General features: G+C 44.6%; 1 protein-coding gene across 2 annotated transcripts in view; it reads right to left on the bottom strand.

Moving 5' to 3' along the window:
- Nucleotides 1-916: 916 nt before the first annotated feature.
- LOC144170482 (uncharacterized) overlaps nt 917-19,956 on the bottom strand; it is a 78,201-nt gene continuing 59,161 nt past the window's right edge. Inside the window, exons 19-24 of one of the 2 annotated variants that reach the window (XM_077700316.1) lie at nt 18,963-19,035; nt 18,821-18,887; nt 16,596-16,681; nt 16,364-16,496; nt 11,752-11,847; nt 917-9,267 (exon numbers count right to left, since the gene is read on the bottom strand). In XM_077700316.1, the coding sequence (XP_077556442.1) occupies nt 9,028-9,267; nt 11,752-11,847; nt 16,364-16,496; nt 16,596-16,681; nt 18,821-18,887; nt 18,963-19,035 (695 nt within the window). In that variant the 3' untranslated portion in view covers nt 917-9,027. The remainder of the gene's footprint in view (nt 9,268-11,751; nt 11,848-16,363; nt 16,497-16,595; nt 16,682-18,820; nt 18,888-18,962; nt 19,036-19,956) is intronic. The other variant, XM_077700315.1, reaches the window with a different exon arrangement.

Here is a 19,956-nt window from a genome sequence, read left to right on the forward strand (position 1 = left end):
AAAGCTGCGTATACGAGAAACGGGGTAATGATGTGATGGAAAGTTGCTTTAAAAATCGTCACCTGAGCCGCTTGCCAGAGCGACGATCGAATATTAGCCGCAGTGTTAAGCCTAACATCAGTATGCGGGCCTGTAGGTGGGCCGGTCGGCTGCTACTACGTCGCGCGCCGTTCTCTCCGCGCGGCAGCACCTGCATCGCGTCGACGACCAATTTTTGGTCGGTTGACAAGATCAGTACGTATGCGCTTAACAGAAATTGCCGCCGTCGCGGAATCGGCGGTGCTACGGCAGCTACGCTTACGAGATAGGCGGCTGCAAACAGTGATGTCCGTCCGAAAGTCGCATCCTCCGTGTGAGCGAAGGAGCTAGCCGAGCGGAGGTCCGCCTGCGGTGACGTCACGACCTCCCTCGGATTTCTCCGCTGAAACGCTCCGTCGTGTGAATACCCCTTAAGCGGCGGAGCGCGCGTTCGGAATTCAGTCAAGGGCGTGTTTGCATGGCTTACGCTTGACGTGACGCTTTGCTTGACTCGAGTAGATGCGACGCATTTACTCGAGTTCCCCCCGTGGGAAGATGCGGGCGGCTTTTGTTCAGGCCTTGCTGGTGTCAACCGACGCAGCAAGTTCACCCGCTTTGGCCACGCCATCTGCAATCTTCGGATCTACAATCAGCGACGACAAGGAAACAAGCACGTGCATCAACCTGGACCCAACCTCGCTACACTCGAACCAAGGCTTTGTGACGTCAGCAAGTACACCTATAAAGGAGAGTCTATAGGATATTCCATTAGACCTCGTAATCCCCGCGCCGGTGAGCGACGAAGCTCGGAGTCCGAATCAGGCCCATCAAGGGCGGCGACATCCCGGTGTGCCTTCTGCCCAAAGTGCCTCTACGTCGGCCGAAGGCGTACTTCAGCACATTCAACAACGTCGACTCTCGCCCTCCATAGCTAGTGCATTTTTCCTTGTTCATTCTTTGCTCCCTACGATGGTGGTCGGGCGGTGGTAGACCGGCTCCAGGGATGATATTCGAAGACCGTAACCTCCCCGAAGTATGGGTGGCGGTGCGTTCACTGCCCACGCTGGCAGCCCTCAGTAGCGATTGTCGGGGCTCCCGAGGGGAAGCCGTATCTGGAAGAAGGAGACCACCGGTAGGCGAGCACACACATTATATAGAATTCTCCGAGCCAAGGCGCATATTTGTGTGCCGGATTTATTGCGCAAACATTCTTCGACGCACGATCACAACGATAGACCGGTAGTACCGTTTCGACATTTGAACGTATACAAAATGCACATGTCGGGCGTAGAGAGAGTATTGTGTGCTCCTACAAGTTTAAAACAACACCAGCAACAACAGAAAAAAAAACACAACGGTGCATTCTGTATCTAAGCAACAGCGCAATGCACAACGAAAGCGTATTTATTTTTACCTTTGTAGGTGCCTACACGCACACAACCCGCCGCTCTTGCGGCGATACAACAAAATAACACGCCAGCGATCACCCACACACGTCCAACATGGTGGTTTGGACAACGGCCCCAACACAGTGGCGTATCAAAAGCGAACACCAAGACCAAAGGCTCGCAGCGTGGCTTACACATACACCATATTTCGCCAAAAGAGAGCCCACCATGCGCTGAGTATTTTCCTGAAACTTTCGTCTCCTGCATGCCACAATGTCCTGCTCATTTAAAAAACAGGACAGATGGCTTTGCCGCTTTCGCCCCGCTAACCCGCGCACATTAAGAGTGGCGATGCGCAATAGGAGAGAGAAGGAAAGCATTTTTAAACGAAGGATATGCTCAGCGTACGACGTCCACAAAGAAATAAAGGCTGCGTCTAATCTCACGGCAGCCGTGAGAATTACCCCCGGGAAATTCTCCCTGCAGTTTTTATAAAAGCTGGCTGGCCTAAAATTCCCTGAATATTTTTACGTCCCAACGTAACCGAACATAACATAAGCTCACCTAACCAAACGTAAATGACTCGAACCCGAGCCTTCTCGTTTAAAGGGACTCTGCAACACTCTTTGAGCAGTGCAAGTAAACGTGCGCGACGCTTAACATACACTACCAGAAATAACTGAGCCAGATATTACACGTGTACTTGAAGTGATGAGCGCGGAAATCGCTCTGAAAGACTCAGAAAAACCAACCACACTCTCTTCAGTTTTCTTCATTATGCACCCCTGGCATGGCCTAAACGACGTCATTGAGGCCATGGCTATCCGATCGGCTGCTACTGGTCAACTTCGCGGCTAATTTCTCGCATTTCCTGTGACAATACCGCGTCGTCAGCGCTGTGTGCGAACCCATTCTATGCATGAACCTGTAGGCACAGTTTTGCCGTTTCTTTTGCGCTTTGAGTGCGCGCGGAGTTTGAGTGATGAGCTCAATACTTCCCTTTCAACCAGACCACTCGACAACAAACGTGTATTGCTTCAAAAACACCCTACCAGCCGGAGCGCGCGCTTGCGAGCAGGCACTAATGCCTGCTTTTTTGTGGCACCAGACCGGAAATAGACCCCTCCGCGTTGCGGAAAAAAGGAGAAAACAATCTGGCCTGTGATATATCGAAGGCCGCGGGAGAGAACGCCGCGAGCCGCCCCTCTCTCCGGGAGAGAGAGCGCTGCTTTCGTCGCGTTGTCCGCAGTCGAGTTGAGAGAGAACGATTATGCGCGATTTCTCATCTCGCGTAGTTTCGGTGATAGGGAACGGATTGTCATAATTATTTCGGGAGGATATTGCTCGGACAATGGACTTTACCCCAAAATACATTCCTAGTAGTCGATAGTACTTGTTGCAGGGTCCGTTTAAGAGCAAATATCGTATCACCACGCTACAGGGACAGCTGCGATAAACACGGCTTTTTAGGGAATATTTATCCCATACAATCTCCGGGCAGCGTGCTTAGCCAATGAGAGGCGACTGCCGTGAGAAATTTTTGACGGTAATTCTCACGGTTGCCGTGATATTAGACACTACCAAGAAAAAAAATCTCTATATAGTACGAAGAAATAAAATAATTTAGTGCCTTTCCATTCTGTCAAGAAGGATGAATAGTGGAGCAGGCCGATTCCTTGAAGTGCACAAAAATACACGTTGTTCATTGATTTATTATGCGGTTTAACGCACCGAACAGACCTAGGCTATGAGGCGCGCTGTAGTGGAGGGATGCGGAATAATTTCGATAACCTGGGGATCTTCGATGCACGCAGAAATCTCACGGCGTTTTCGTTTTTCGCCTTCATCTGAAGAGCAGCCAACGCGGCCGAGGTCGAAGACACCGCGGCGGGCAACATATTGCTTATAATTTGCATATCAGCGAAATCCTGAATAACTGGTTTTATAAACTTTGGACAGATTATAGCTATCTTCTGGCGGGCAAGCATGAGGCTGTGTGTTTTCCCTCCTATAAAAGCCCACGTACTGACAGCTAACGAGAATTCTACAATATTTACAACTTCACTCTGAACTACGTAATTACAAAAAAGTAGATGAAACTCGGCGTAATGTTAGAGTCGCCTTAGCGGCTAATTGTAATATAATATCTTGCAGAAGTTTCTGAAAAAACAACAGTTACAGGAGTTTTCCGTAAGCATACTCTCTCCGTAGACGGCCACGTCAACAGATGGGAATAATGTAACGTTTACAACATCACTGTCGACTATTTATGACAACACAATAAAACTCGACGCAATGAAAGAGACATCCTAGCGGTAATTTCGATTGCGAGTTTTTGTAAGATACCTGCATTAGATTGAGAGCTACAGGTCATTGTCCCGATAGTTGGAATTTTTGGGAGATTTGATCTTGTCGATGTGACTTTCTTCTACACACCATGTCGACGCAGGGAATTTGGACAGAACTGAGCATATAACAGCTTCGCTGTAAAAACACACCCTGGGAGCCAGTACCACGATCCACTAGGCAACCGTCTGCCCAACAGAAGCTATCTGTGTGGCAGTGGTAATCGTAGCGGATTCAAAAATGAGTACGGTTCACTCACCTAGTACCTTGCGGCCGTAATTTTTGTGTTATTAAGCAGTTATTCATATTTTTGACACTGTTCCCGCCTACTCTTCTAATATTGTAATCTTTTTGAAGTACATGATATTATAGTTTTCTGCCGGTAAAATAATGTTGTAAAGAACCTGCGAACTTATCTATAATTTGTGCATGTTAAGCTGATGTATTAAGCTTTGAGACCATGCTGCACTGACTCCTAAGTTTTTCTTGTATTGTTCTGATTTACATACATGTTTTGTCTGTTTTTCAGTGTATCTTTTGTATATTGTTTGTTTTATTTACGTAGAATTTTTTTCCTCTTGTGTTCGGGTCACTGCTGTGGTTTGAGCACATGATTATATACAATTGATTTAACATGATTTAATATATGATAAAAACGATATCAGAAATATGTATTGAAATAGGTATGATTTTTAGTAATATTATATTTCATTGTTTCGTATTGAAGAAGTACTCTTTGCCGACGTTGGCTGCCATGTACCGAGGTCCCAGACTTCCCTCAAGGGATGCAGTTCGCATTTCGCCCGGGCCTACCGCATTGTAAGATGTAAACAAATAAACTGAATTGAATTAAACTGAATCTACCCTACCCGAAGTCATTGCGCTTACAGACCAACACCCAAATTCGCTTTCCTGCCAATTTTTCGCGTTTTTTTTTTTCAATCCTGTACTACCAATTATTTCAATTTACGCTATTAAAACAACTACAGGTGGAACTTCCGCGAAATCTGCATGATTGTGGAAATGCAGGACCTTATACGTATCTCTAGTTCCCGTAATAGTTTTTGAATTTCTTTCTGCCAATTATCTCCATTTATCCTAGTGTAACGATTGCAGGTGTGACTTCCGCGAAATCTGAATTGTTGTGTAAAGACACGGCGTTATACGGTTCGCCATTTTCCGTTATTTTTCTTAAATTTCTCGTGTTTTTTTAGTTTTTCAAATCTGTTTGACAATTATCTCCATTTACGCTATTACAAAGATTACAGGTGAAACTTCCACGAAATGTGCGTTATTGTGCAAATGCATGGCGTTACGCGGTTCGCTAATTTCCGTAATTTTTTTATATATATTTTTTTGTTTTTTCAAAATTTCGTTCGACCAATTATCTCCATTTACGCTATCATAATGTTTAAAGGCGTAACTTCTGCGAAATCTCCATTATTGTCGAAATGCAGGGAATTCTTCGGTACGTCATTTTCCTGAATTTTTTCATATTTTTCTTCTTTTTTAGTTGTTCAAAATTTTTATCGACCAATTATCTCCGTTTGCGCTATTTATCGATTACGGGGGAAACATTCGCGAAATCGGCATTATTGCGAAAAATGAAGGGCGTTGCACGATCCCAGCTGAAGAGGATGGGGGAGCACTCGGCATAGAATGCGAATTATTAAAAAGGCAATGTTCTTCACACACTGGTGTGCAAGCGACTGGTCGCAATCCAATACCCTTTCACCAATTAGAGCCTTTAGGAATACTGCTCGAGCTAATCACTAACGTAGTTAATAAAAAACGTAACCGGTTTCTGCTCAACATCTACTCTGCACTGAAGGGCTCTCCCCCGCGCTAAATTTGTAGAGCAAGCTGCCCACATTGCGGCCAACCATCCGCTCCTAGAAGTAGACGACTTCTACGCAGCCCGCCCGCTCGGCGGATATACCTATACCAACCCAAGGGGCAACGCGTTTCATGCGTTTATCATGGTGCAAGATGTCACCCTTCTAATTGACTTCAAACAAAGCACAAGTGCAGGCAACTGCGTGACTTACCAGGGAGACTAACCCTGACCTCACCCTGACAAAGAAGTATCCCCCATGCCATCTAGACCCACCTAGGTGAATAGTTGTGCAGGGATCCCGCAATCGTGGCAACCACCATGTACGTTGCATGAAATGTATGCAAAGCTATCTTGCATTATTAAGGTAATTTGCAATGCTTTACTTTTAGCGAGGGGAAATGCACTAGGCATGGGAAATGTTTTCACAGAGCTCGAAGTGATGGACATTTGTTATTCGACCAGATTTTAAGGGAATCTCGAAGGTGGACTGAGCTTTACAAACACGTCTACCACTTCGAGTTATTGATCAATTCGCTCTCGCTCTACAAATGGCTAGCCAGCTGGTTAGGTCAGTTGGTAGAGCTACTTTTGATCAGGACTGTGAGAACAGCCTACTGAATTGTCGCGTTGAGGCTGTGCGCATAGAAATTCGCGAAGAGCCCTACCACGTCTTTAGCGGCGATGTGTTTAGTAGCATATTTTTCCCGTGTACACTAATACTGAAAATTAAAATTGTCTTTGAGTATTAATTGCAACTGATTTCAATATTCGCTGTACACCGAAAAATGCTAATAAAAGCATAGCTGGTGCTGACGTAATAATGTTATTCATAAATTTAGATTCGGACAGGATTTAGCCGGGAATCTAGGAAAACAAAAAGTTCATAATATACCAAAAGTCATATAACCAAATTAATAAAAATACCAGAATTTGGATTTCAGATGTTTTAAAACACAAATAAATCTCATCCTCCCGTTAAAAATTAACTTTAACTGCCGAATAATATATTACCGATCTATTCACATCAAGATGGTAAGTATCAATTTATATCATGGCATTGGGTTAAGAGGAAGAAGGGTGACTCTGCACTTGCTATTTGTCGATACGAATGAAGAATCCACGTATAGGGCATCGTTGCTATTTTATGGCCAATGTTTATGGCCGTCCCCAACTGTCAGGGCCCTGGTTGTATATGCAAAAAATATTTCCTATGAATTACTTGTACTTTTGGTTGGAATATTTCATTGGACGATAAGGACGTTAATTTATTTATTTACGAATAACACTCGAGGCCTATTCATAGGCCCAAGCAAGAGGGGCATTAGTCAATGTGAGTAAAACAATGAATTGCGGCTTTTTATCAACACAAAGTAAAATGGTCAACATAAACTACGCTAGCACAAGGGGGGAGACATCATGTAAAAAAACAAGAAATAGAGACAGCATCAGAACAGAAACACATAATAAAAGCTGCAAAACTGAAACCCCCAAAACAAAATATTTACAACAAAATAAAACCAAAGAAGCACACAAGAAAAACAGCATAATTCATACAGTATAAAACGCAATACCGTAATAAGACTACAAAAAATGCACACAAATACAACTAAAGCTTATGCTGCTCACAAAACAAGCCTTCCAATTGTTTCAAAAAAAGCGTTCTATTTCAAAACGTTTTGTAGCAAACCATTCCATTTGGTCGCTGTTCTGGAAAAGTAACTGTATGTGTATGCAAAAATACAAGTCAGTGCGTATTCAGCCGTTTTCCTTGTTTCTAATGTCACAGCAGGTTGAACAATATTTGACTCGTTTAGAGCAATTTTTCCCGAAAGAAACGTGAAGTAAGAGAAGTCGTTTAATTTTCCTGCGTGTTTGTAATGTCGTAATATTATTCTTCCTCGAAATCGGCTATGGGGAATCTGTCCCTTTATAGTTGTAAAAATAGTATGAGTTCTTCTCATTCATTTTATCTTAAAGTTGCCAATTTTTCCTTAGAGCTTCACTGGCATGCAAGAGCCTCCTTATTTGTTTCTGTTTCTCGACTCTTTTGGTACAAAAAGCAACGAAATGTACCTAATGGCGACGCCCGTCTTCTTTTTCGTATGAAACATCTCCGCTTCCACCGAGGCCGTCAATATGCTATCTAATGCTGCAAACACTGTTACGCGAACGTATTGGTAGGCATGTTTATGTTTATTATGATGAAGTTTATTTGAGGATGTGATAAACCTTAGCACTGAACAGTAATTACAGACGAAGGTCCCCTAACGTAACACTCTCGGGGGAATGCATAAAGTAAAGGTTGGTGAATCAAGTCTTTTTAAAGAAAAATGAAACAGAGGAGGTTGATAGCACACTAGGGTGCATAATCGTAGGCACAATGGGCACATAAAAGGGGTAGCTATGTGGTTCAAGAGGCATTTAATCAAGAATGTTGTTCACCATAACGTGAAACAAAAAATACAGAAAAAACTGAGTGGCAATGGGGAAAGTCATAATATGATTTAGAACTTATTCAAATACTTAATCTTCCCTTCAAGTCAATCTTTGTTTCATGCAACGTATATGACAATTTAATAATGTGGTAAACACCAGTAAACTATCCAAGCTGGCCAATAGAACTGCAGCATATTTGTACCTGGTAGTTAGCCGCATTACCCCATAATTGTTCACCTGCCGTAGTGTAGTCTCTGTTGCAGTGTTATTCTGCCACGAGTATAAAGAAAGGAAAATGCCTTACCATTGTGGTTGTATCTCTTTTGCAGCAAAAACAAGCACCGCTGACGTGTACAATATTTTGGCACGCTAAACAACCACGGATGCTGGAACTTATTACTACATCAGCACGAGAGGAGCATGCAATCAACAACTGTCGACATTGGTCGGTGGAGAGGGATAGAGGAACCGAGAACGAAAGAGCGCCTGCTTAAATGGCCCACTCTAGCCGAACTGCGCTACTCGGCCCTTTTCTGCTGACGCACCCGTGGCACGGCGTCTAGACTAGTCCCGTCACTGCTGGTATGCATTGTAAAATGTACCGTGCAGCGAGTTCACAGCCGTGTAAGCGACAGAAGGAGAGGGATGGGAATGACGGCGGCAAAATGCCGACACTAGTGGATAACAAAAGGGGCGACAGGCAGCCCACGCCTCTGTCACACCAAGCGTAACCACTACAATGGTTAACATCCTCCATGCATGAATGCCCTAAAATGGCGTTTAGCCCTGTTTGTTTATTTTGATACTCCTGTTAGTGAAAAGGCTGCACAGAAAACAGATCGAACCAGTATGATGCCCTGTGGACGATGGACGAACGTTCGCTTGAGTGCAAGATACTAACAGTGGTCGAGTACCCTGCAGCGGGCGTTACACGCGTATACATGATGATGTACCGGTACCTATTTTTGTCTGTTATAATGCCAAAGTATTGAACGCATGGGGTCATCCTTCGATAACACCTCTTCCTCTGGCACCGGAGGTCTCGTCGTTGTACCGGAAGGCTCCGTGCCACCATTTTCGTGGATTGCTCTTCACCACGTCATTCTCGGCGTTGATAGGCTGAGAGGGTTCTCTCCTTTGTTGATGAAAAGGCCCGGTGCAGTTTGGGTTCGAAGGTGGCGATGCGGCTTGCCTCGTGCTCATGAGTGACGTGGAATTCGAGTCAGAGGTCCTCGATGACTTCTGCGAGTCGACAGAAAGAATTCATAGGGCCGTCAGTATGTTACCTGTGAAGTCCAAAATTGCCGGCGTTCTTTGTGCTTCGACTCATATCTCCCTGTAATTATTGTAAGCGGGATGCCCGGGCTCTTACTGGATGCCCTTTATGCCTGCAGGAAGTGTTTTACAGGGTTTCCTACGTCGTCAGAGCGCAAGAATAAACCACTTGACAAGCTGCAATGAAACTTTCTAAGTTGTGTAAATACTCAGTAAAAAACACCAGTCATTGCACTCTGCGAAGGTGGATGACCAGCGAAGCTGAGGTGACCCATAATTTTTAAAAGAGGTAAGAACTCGGGGTCACGAGACATTGTATTCCTGCAACTGGACTTGCTGTCGCAAAACCATCCCGGCCCCTTCCGTAGGACGCGAGCCACACTGCTAGAAAAATACCTTCTGGCGTCATTCCAAGTTGCTGAACAGTAATAAAAGATGCGTGTAAATGGCGTGTGGATCGCGCGTGGAGAAGTAACTCATAATGAAGCAGTGGAATGCGGTAAACGGGAATTGATTTGCGCGGCAGACGTACCAGACGACTATGGGCTTGATACGACATTTGCAACGAAGTAAGCAGACACGCAGCCAAATTTTGGTTAATGTACTCACGAGCCATGACAAGCTTTATAGCTACATTGTGCCGAGTGTTTTGGAATTCTGCGTAGCTTGGGTGTTCTCCCCACTACAGACTGATTGAGAACATGAGGCGTAACACCATCGCCACGATGTCCTCAGTGCGGAGAACATGAGACGTTGGGGCACGCAATCTTTCTGTGTTGCCTACAAAGACTTTCTGGATGCTGTTGATCAGGATGTTTGCTGTAGGTCTCCGGCAGCGCCTACTGCAAACATCCTAGCGCTTCGCCCTAGTGGCGTTCCTGTTAGGTGCGGGGGCCCCGGCTGTATGGAGGTGTTGTGGTGTAGCGTCACTCCAGCTCCGCCCTTACAAGGCAATGTTCCCCATGCTGCTGCTCATACGCAGGCGTTTGTTCAAACATCTGGAAGTGGTATTCGCCCCGCTGGAGGAAAGGGCGTTTGTTTTGCGCTTGTAAAGCTGCTTTGTAGAGGTAAGCAGTAACCGTTTGCAAATTAGAATGGTAGAGTATTAGCATCACCATCATACTAATAAACATGACGTATTTCCAGTGTTGACCATGTCATTGTATCTGTAACACTCTAATAATGTTACCCCGCTACAAACATTCGCGGCGTTTTGTTCTCAGAGTTACTGTTCGTGTTAGCTGATAACCCTGCGTGGTACGCGTATATGTCGCTGCATGTAGGCTAGAGGGAGCCATATATAAAATATTGTTTTGTGTGTTTCTTGTTTATATCTATCGGTTCTCTGTCCCACAGTTCAATCGTGGCATGGTATGTATTTACTTCGTTGAACAAATTAAACTCTGTTATTAATCACTCACATAGTCACATAGTATTTCTGTTCCATTTCGCGTCCTCATGTTTTGGTATGATTTTTGGCCATTTTGAATTTCAAGGGCCTTCAAGGGCACCTTCATATTGAAAATATAAGGTTTTTTTCTGAACAATTAACGACGCGAAAAATCACCAAAGATGTAGCCAAATGCCTCGGTGCAAAAATACATAATTGATGAATTTAAAAAATAAATTGCAATGTGTAAATATAGGTCATTGTAAAAATAACAAAGAAAAACTAAAGTTCAACCAATCCAAACGCAGACGCACACTCAAATGACAAAAAAGTAGCTCAAGTTGGATACTCACAATGAAACTAAAAAAGTCACAATCAAAGCAAACGTTTTGAGAATGCTTACGAATCAACAGGCAACTGGTGGAATTTATTAACAATGTTTGTTCTAAAATCTTTTCCAGATGCGGCTATACCTGTCTACTTTAGCCTCATTGGTAACCGGTGTTATTATTACTAACAAACCAGGCAACTGTCCAGACATATTGGTTGAGATGGTGGGTGGATGTCGTGCTGAACGGGTCGCTCCCCCATTCAAAACCATAAACCTACGAAACACATGTGAAAGACCAGCGGCCCGAAGTAATACTACACTAGTGCTGCCAGATCCTGTTCTGGTGAAGAACGCTCGCGCTCACGAATTTGTATTTAGCCCACTATGGTTACTCAGGCAAATTTTAATACGATGCATCCACGCTTCGTAGTCGAAGACCACAACGTTTCGTTTTCTTTAGGTCAATCTTTATTCAGCTGGCGTGATCGAACCGTCGTGGTGTTGTGGTTGCTTCTTTGTCGTGCACTTCAGAGGCCTACAGATAAGTTCTCATTTAGTCTTAAACTTAACAATTTCTTGTCAAGTCAATTGCTTTAGTTTCATTCTTCTTGCACCGTATGGTATTTTCTCTGCCACATAGCACTTACGTCCCCGGATATTTGGCCTACCGATTAATATAACGCACTGGAATCAAGAAATAAAAAAAACCGGTTGTCGAGAGTGCACTTACTGAAACGTGCGTCCTTGCTCTTGAGGCGACAATTCTTAAAACCTCGTGTCGTGCCTTCTTCTTTAGGAGAACGTGGCACACAAATATTCCCAATCCCTGTGGGAAAAAAGTTAGGTGAGAACAGTTTTTCTTACTTTTATTAGAAGGCATTGAAGAAAACCTAGTACGAGTGCGAAAATTGGTCGGTGTAATAAGAATGAAGCACTCTTGCGACAAGTGTTATTGATACCTTAATGGCTATGAATGACGTAAAATCAAGATAGTATTCAACACTGGTCAGAAGAGAGCTGCTTCAAGGAGAGAGTATTTCGTTCTAGAACAACACAAAAAAGAAACGGCGCGTACAAGACACGACTTGAACCTGCAGACTGAAGATCAGTACCCAAGAATTCCAAGCTCTACCACCAACAATTCAAACCCGGGGTGTCCACGGTAGCAGCCCGATGCGCTTCCATCTCCCAGACGTAGCAGGATAGTGCGGCCTGCCTTACACCTGAGCGTGAATACACGTGAGTAAAACAGGTGCACATCATCCACGCAGAACCTTGAATGCGCTGAATCTCTGACGTGTGCCAGTTTGCTTACTAACGTAATGCGAACCGTAATACGACGAAACGAAAGTGAAAAACGAGACGAATACACGGTGTAGCAGAAAAGAGGCTGGTAAAAGTAATTCATGCCAAAATCAAATAAATGACTGCGGAAAACCAGGCGCAAATACCATCACGGTGCTGCGCGAGACCGTCGGCCGGTTAGGTGTACCCAGAACGGTGGTAAGCGACAATGAAACCCAGTTTACTTCCGACGCATTTGCAATGTTTCTGGCTGTAAACAATGTCAAAAACCTGCGTACGGTACCTTACCACCCTCAAGCAAACGGTCTAGGCGAAAGGGCCGTTCGGTCCATTAAGGATGGTTCCAAGAACCTCCAGGTGGGAAATCTACCTACGCGTTCAGCGAGGCTTCTTTTTAACTATCGAAGAACACCTCAGGAAGACGGACACTCGCCGTACCAGCTGCTCTTGGAATGCCTAGTTCGGTAGCGCCTAGACAACTACCTTTTTCTATCTGTGTCTATTCCTTTCTGTACGCAGGAGGACAGCGAAAGTACGCCCGGCCCCGGTGACTCTGTCTCGGCACGCATTTTCGCCAAGCATAACGCTGGCTTCCAGGAACTGTAAAAGGAACAACGGGCTCTCGCATGGTCACAATCCAGACGGATGAAGGTGAGCTGCAGCGACACTTGGATCAAGTTCGCCCATGTCAGAGCCCAGCCAAAGTGACGAAAGCCTCTCCAAAATAAGCAACGTCGGTGCAAGAAACAGCGTTGGTGCCTCCTGAGGAAGAAGCCGCGCTGGCGCATCCCGTTCCCGTTGAAGACAACCTGGTTCCGCAACTACGACGATCTTGCCGTAAGAAGAAACCGTATAGACCATTATTCTAGTATAGTATAGAAGAATAGTATAGACCGGGTGGAGGATTGTTGTAGCCTGAAGTTGCAAACTTGGAAGCTTGTTATCGTGTCGTCCGTACATCACGTGGTTTTTCCTTTCCCTGAACCACCGCTATAAAAAGGCCAGGCCCACAAAATAAAGCGTTCACTATCACGGCGATCTGCGTCCTGTGTTGTTATCGTCCGATCACCCTCAGTCTCCGCTGCCGCAGGCGGGATAGCATAGACACAAATAAAAAAGGTTGATAATAATTATCCCCGAGCTTTCGCCTTTAATGCTCGTAAACAGACTTAAGTGCCCCGAAGAATTTCTTCAATCTCTAACTATGCTCTGAATTGGGCGCTTCACAGCCCAATACACGTGTCTGAAATATTTTCATGAAAAAATACAAGAGTATCACCAGAGTCCTTCAATGCTTTTCTGGTCACGAAACTCCGCCGTAACGCTATGGGAGCAGTTTGCTATGTTGCCGAAGCCGCCGCAGGGCGGCGCTGAGTGCATAGTGGGGGACAGACGAAACCTGCGCGCTGCGTCGGCGAGGCTGCACTCCCACGGAATCCGGTAGCATCGGCGCGTTGTTTTCTGAGTTTTAAGTTACCAGTTGATGTGACGCCTTTGGTGATATTGTGCGAGGACGCTGGGCGGAAATGCCCAAGACTTGTTGCGTACCGGGATGCCACTCCGGCTACAGAGGTACGAGCGAAAAGGTCTCGTTGTTTTGCTTGCCAAGTGATGCCGATAAGCGCGAGCAGTGGAAACGTGCAATACCGCGGCAGGAAGCCGGCGGCTTTTCTTTTGACTCGCAGCATGTCCGTGTCTGCGAAAAACATTTTGACACTGCGGACGTGGTTTGGAACGACACTTTTTTGGTGTAAGGAGACGTCGTCTCTTTGCGCCGTGAGAAACCCAAGCTGCGGCCCGACGCCGTTCCAAGGCGCTTCGACGGGCTGCCGGCGTATTTGAGCAAGCCGAAGCCGCGATCCCGTTCAACAAGGGTCCAGCCAGCAACGAAGAGACGTCGTTTGTCGTCGCCTGATGCCATCGCAGAAGAAATTCTGCCATGTTCAAGCACGGAAGCATCCCAAACAGCAGGGACGAGCAGCGCTCTTTGCACTCCTGTTCGCTCGCTGCTCGCTCGCCCTTGGATTTGTTTGTTTTGTTACTAGTGCATGGATGCACCCTGCTGTCTGATCTTGTGTTACGAGCTGAGCGCTAATTTACTTTTTCTGTCGTAAGCAACGCTCGACAGTTTTGTTTAATAAGTAAAAGATGTAACCTTGTCGTCACTAACCCAGACTTCCTATCTCATTAGTAATGTTCTCGGTCTGTAGAGAGAGAGAGAGACAAACATTTATTTTAGTAATGAGCAGGAGGATGTTCTTAGGGCCTCCACCCAGTGAGAGGCATCCTTATTCCAAGATGCCTTGGAGCTGGCTGGCCGTCCGGGCCCGTTCCACCAGTCGGCGCTGGTCCGAGAGCTCGGAGCTGGTCAGCTGCTCCACCCACTGCTCATAGGTAGGATTGGGATTTGGGGTTAGAGTGGGGGTCCGTTGACACTCCCATACCACGTGGTATAGGGTGCCAGCAACAGGGCAAAAGTTACAGGTGGCAGGGTATTGGGAACAGGTGTGCTTTTTTTAGAGACTTTGAAACACTGCTTCATTTCAGTAGGTCAAGCATCCCCGGTCAAGTATCTTCATAGCTATGCCTTGCGAGTATAGTCGATCATAGCAAAACGCCCTGTTAAACTGAAGCATGCAACATCGAAGTGGTAGTTGGATTTGGCTCTGAGGGTGGGGCATTTCTGGGAAAGCAACTCATTCAAAAATTGGAGCTTCAGGAATGACCTTGAGTGGCTGCACAATATTGCGCGAGACGCACTTTTCCTCGTTCTGTGCCTATGCAACGTTACTCTGTTGAATGAACCAACTAGCCCAACAGCAAGTTTTATTACCCTGTTGAAGTTCCATGAAAAGGAACACAAGGTAGCTGCGAACTCGAACTTAAACTTGGTTAGAATCCTAGAGATGGGCATGTATTAATGCGACGAACGCTTCATCGCTCGCACATTGAAGCTTTGCTGAAGCTCTATGTAATGAGCGCACAGGAATGAGGTCAACTGTAACAAACTAAACACACGAAATTTATAGCTTTAGCTTCGGTACCGCAGCCGTGGCGATCATCGGCGGCGTAGACGGTCGGATTGCATAGCGCGATCGGCGTCGCCGCGGGGGCTCACTGCGCGTATCATATTTGCGAATTTCTAAATCTGAGGCTTCGCCAGAGTCGCAAGCCCAACTAGATAAGCTTCGCTTAAACAAAGCACAATTTTACGCTGCCTTGCACGAGATGAAAGAACTGCTGCAACAACACGTAAATTCATAACTGCTGCGGCACGACTGGCTCCATCGAAGCGTTGATATCGTGCAAAGGTAAGCGAAGAAAACTTTCACACGCGAGTGCAGCAGCCACATTGTATGTCAGGCTAAATATGAGTAATAGCAGAATATTCTATGCGCTATCATCAACTGAATGATTCTGCTTGAGCTTTAGTTTCGGTACTGCAGCCGCGGCAAACACCGGCGGCGTAGACGGTCGGATTGCATATAACTCGCGCGATCAGCGTCGTCGAGGGTGCTCACTGCGCGTATAATATTTGCGAATTTCTAAATCTGAGGCTTCGCCAGAGTCGCAAAACTAACGAGATAACCTTCGCTTAAACAAAGCACAATTTTACCCTGCTCTGCACGAGATGAAAGAACTGTCGCAACAACAGGTACATTCATAACTGCTGCAGCACGACTGGCTCCGGCTCCATCAAAGCGTTGATATCATGCAAAGGTAAGCGAAGAAAACCTTTTCACACGCGAGTGCAGCAACCACATTGTACGTCAAGCTAAATATGAATGATAGCAGAATATTTTATGAGCTATCAACAACTGCCTCGAACGGGTACCAGCTTCGGCAGAATGCTTGCGCGCGGGTGGCGCGGGCATGAAATGCCCCCGCGCTGACAGCGGCGACCCTAGCGGCAACTTTTGTCCCTGTATGAAACGGGAGCCGGAGTTTCGTGACCAGAAAAGCATTGAAGGACTCTGGTATCACAAAGAGTGCGGGTAATCATGGGATTTCTTACGTGCTGGCGAACAGCTACTTACCTGTAAGGAGTTGAATATCGTGAATAAATAGGCACCGGTCAAGTGCATATCCGGGCTTGCTAGCATAAGGAAGCCGAGGAGCCATGTGATGCCCAGTATCGGCAAAAGGATGAACGTTCCGCGAAGCCAGTTTCTAGAGTGCAGAAACGATCAGCTTAGGTATATTACTGCCGAACCACAGAGCACCTCTTCGCGGCCCAACAAGCCAAGTAGTATAGGGCTGCTGACTCACTGCACTTTTTCAGCTGTTGATTTCTCAATCAGGAGTTCCGTTTGGGACATCTTCCACAGAGTCGCAAGCAGTGTGCCCAAGTTGAGCTGCGGAATATTGACAGAACAAAGTGACCTTGTCACAACGAGCACTTTACCAGTACTAATATAATAAAATTTAAAGAGGTGATAACTTGAACCTAACAAATGCTCTTTGAATTGAAGCTAAAGCGGACGATTGGCTGAGTTGGGACATTATGCCTAGTAACAGCGCAAACGTACAACACGACGCAAGACGAAAAGGGGGCACAAACACGGCGCCGTGTTTGTGCCCTCATCTCTTCGTGTGTCGTGTTGTTTGCGCTGTTACCAGGCATCCTTGGCTGGGTTACTAGGTTACTAGGCTGTTACTAGGCATTACGATCGCACCTACTTTTCACTAATATTAACCATGCTTGAGCAGTTGTAATAAAAATACACGAACAAGCGCATCAGTTCTTGGAGGATACAAGAAGCCAGGGGCCTAAAAGAGCACCTATGTATTACTTGTGCTTGTGCGCGTCATAGAAACCTTATACCAGTTAGCAATGTGTTAGGCTCAATGATTACGCGAAATTAGAAAAAAACTATCACGGGCTGGTAGGCACTGAGTCATACAACGTGCATACGCAAATTCACAGGATAAATAGAGATGTGCAAAAACGTCAAAATATTGAGTGCTTGGATGTGTTCTTGTTTTCTTTTCCGTTCCATTTCAAGGGCATTAAAAAGTGGTTGATATTGTCTTAGTTGTTGCGGGAATTTCGAGAGAATCGGATATTATTAATATTTTTCTGTGCTATGGGAGTATAGGCTTTTCTATTATAGTGTTAACGCCGAGAGGTCAGAACGCTGCGTGCTTGGTGCGGGTACCTCGTGAACTACGGTCAGTCCGTTTTCAATGTGGCTTAATATTACATTGGTTTCCTTAACCTAATTTTGTTAACTTGAAGGCAATTAGTTAATTTATTTTAGTTTAGTGTCAGTTTGCGAGGGATATATATTATCCTTACTGGTTAAGCGTCATTCTTGCACACATACAGTGCAGGGAGGGCACCGTGATGACAGCAAATATAGCATTGCTAAAGTTACTTGGTAAACGGTCTCTTTCGAAGCAATATTGCCTAAAGAACAAAAAAAATGCTCTGGAAGCAGTAAAATGTAACACAACAACCAGGAAATATTCACTACGGTCTGCAGCGTCCGTTTAAAAAAATAACCTAGAAAGGTTATAACATTCTCCAAATATATTAGTTATATTACCTCAGCAACGTGTACGTCTTTTCGTGAATTTTCTGCCAGTTTACAAGTACATTATTACAAAAAACATGCTCAGAAGAGTAACGTTACGTTCAACGGATTGTAAACTGTTGCCGGTCAAGATAATACGCTCTCTAGTCTGTAAGAAGAAATTTAATGAACTAAAAGCACGTCTGAACGTTCGAAACTGTGTGACAAAAACATCGAAAGCAATATTGACTAATTTATACAAAGATTGAAATCCTCACAGCTGACATTGAATATAATGAAACTCTAAATAGGCGAAACTTAGTGCGGAACGTTTATGGCATACATTAGTGGCGTCCAGTGTTTCGCCGCTTTCCCCGCTTTCGAGATAAACTAAGGCGCTAGGCTTTTGACAAGGGACTAAATAAGAAATTCAGTGAGCACAGGTACATATTGCATACCCAAATAAAATTTTTACAACTTCATTTCACTGTCAATTCTCTTTCTGAATGGTGGGGTTTCACTGGAGATTTACGCTCAGTAAAATTTAGCAGCCCTCAAGCACTGAACCATGGGCAGATTGTTAATTGCGATCATGAACAGCAAGATAAGTTGAAACCTGCATGCTCAGCCACCCATTGATCAAACTCGCAGTCATATTGTAAGCTTCTCCTCAAAGCATATTATGCGGTTGGCGGGGCAGATGCGAAATAATTTACCTGAAACCAGCCCTATCACATGTTTTGCACTAGAGAGGCTGCGGCACAAGAAACAAGTGAAGAGGCGTTCCGGGTGCAATGTAGAAATGGTTTCCAGAGATAGGTAAATTTGGGGGGCGTGATAGACAGAAAAAGAATCTACCTCTAATGAGAAATATCAGTGGCCTTATATTAAGAAATGTAGACCTCCAACAGTACCTTAAGCAGGTCTCCTCACATAATTGAACTTTCTAAAGGGCTTTTCGAACGTAGCCATACTCACAACAATAACAGCTGCTACAGGGCCGATGAAGCTGTACCTGATGCCTTTCTCTGAGGGAAGCCAGCAGCTGTAGAAGAACCAATACGAAAAGGTTGGGGCAATCGTATAAATTGTGGCATTTAATCATCCTCAAAATACTTACTATGTGTCGTCTTTTTTAAGGTAGGAGTCGTACCGACAACCAAGAGTGATGCTGGCAATTACAAGGGGTATGCCTAGGCAAAAGAAGCAAAGGATAATAAAAAAATGTGCGTAAATTCCGAGAATTGTCTAAAATACGTGGCATTTTGATACCGATTGTCTAGAGTACGAGTTCTTTACAGCCAAATATGGCAGTATTTTGAATACAGCCGTATTTTTAACGTTCTCTTGCGGAGTTTTTTTAGCTTCGGTTTTGAGAACAGTTGTATAAGATGTATATTTGTGATTTTGTAATATCATTTTTTTGTGAATTTTAGTTTTGTCTAATTGTCTTTATTTTTCGGGTTTTCAATATTGTGTCCGCCAAATTATCTCCATTCCCGCTAGTATACGAATAAACATGAAACTTTTGCCAAATCTGCCCTTTTGTGGAAATGCAGGGAGTAAAACTATTCGCCATCTTGATATTTTTTATTCGTATTTTGAATATTCTTTTGCAGGCTCTAATTTTTTTCCTCGGTTTCTAGGGAAGTTGTATAAGACGCATATTTCTGACTTCCTCAGGTCATGTTCGCGAAAATTTTATTTATTTATTTATTTATTTATTTATTTATTTATTTATTTATTTATTTATTTATTTAAACTTATGTCCCACCAATTATGTCCATTTCTGCTATTATAACTACTAAAGGTTGAACTTCCGCCAAATCTGCATTTTTGTGCAAATGCAGGGTGTTACACGGTACCCCCTTTTTGCCATTTTTATTCGTGTTTTCAAAGTCCTTTTTGCGGAGTTTTTCCGCGTATTTTTGTGTTTGTGAGACAGATGTATCACATACATTTTTTATTTTGTCACACCACTTTTGTAGAATTTTCCCATCAATCTTCTTTAACGGTCATCCACACGCGAAGACCAGCGAGCTGGCCACGACGAGGAACACACTTCATGCAGTCAAACCCGGTTATAGCGAACTGCAATATGTGCCAAGATTAGT

This window comes from Haemaphysalis longicornis, unplaced genomic scaffold, assembly GCF_048455015.1.
Source record: "Haemaphysalis longicornis isolate Haplotype H1 unplaced genomic scaffold, Haemaphysalis longicornis Haplotype H1 scaffold_2, whole genome shotgun sequence".
Lineage (NCBI taxonomy): Eukaryota > Metazoa > Arthropoda > Arachnida > Ixodida > Ixodidae > Haemaphysalis > Haemaphysalis longicornis.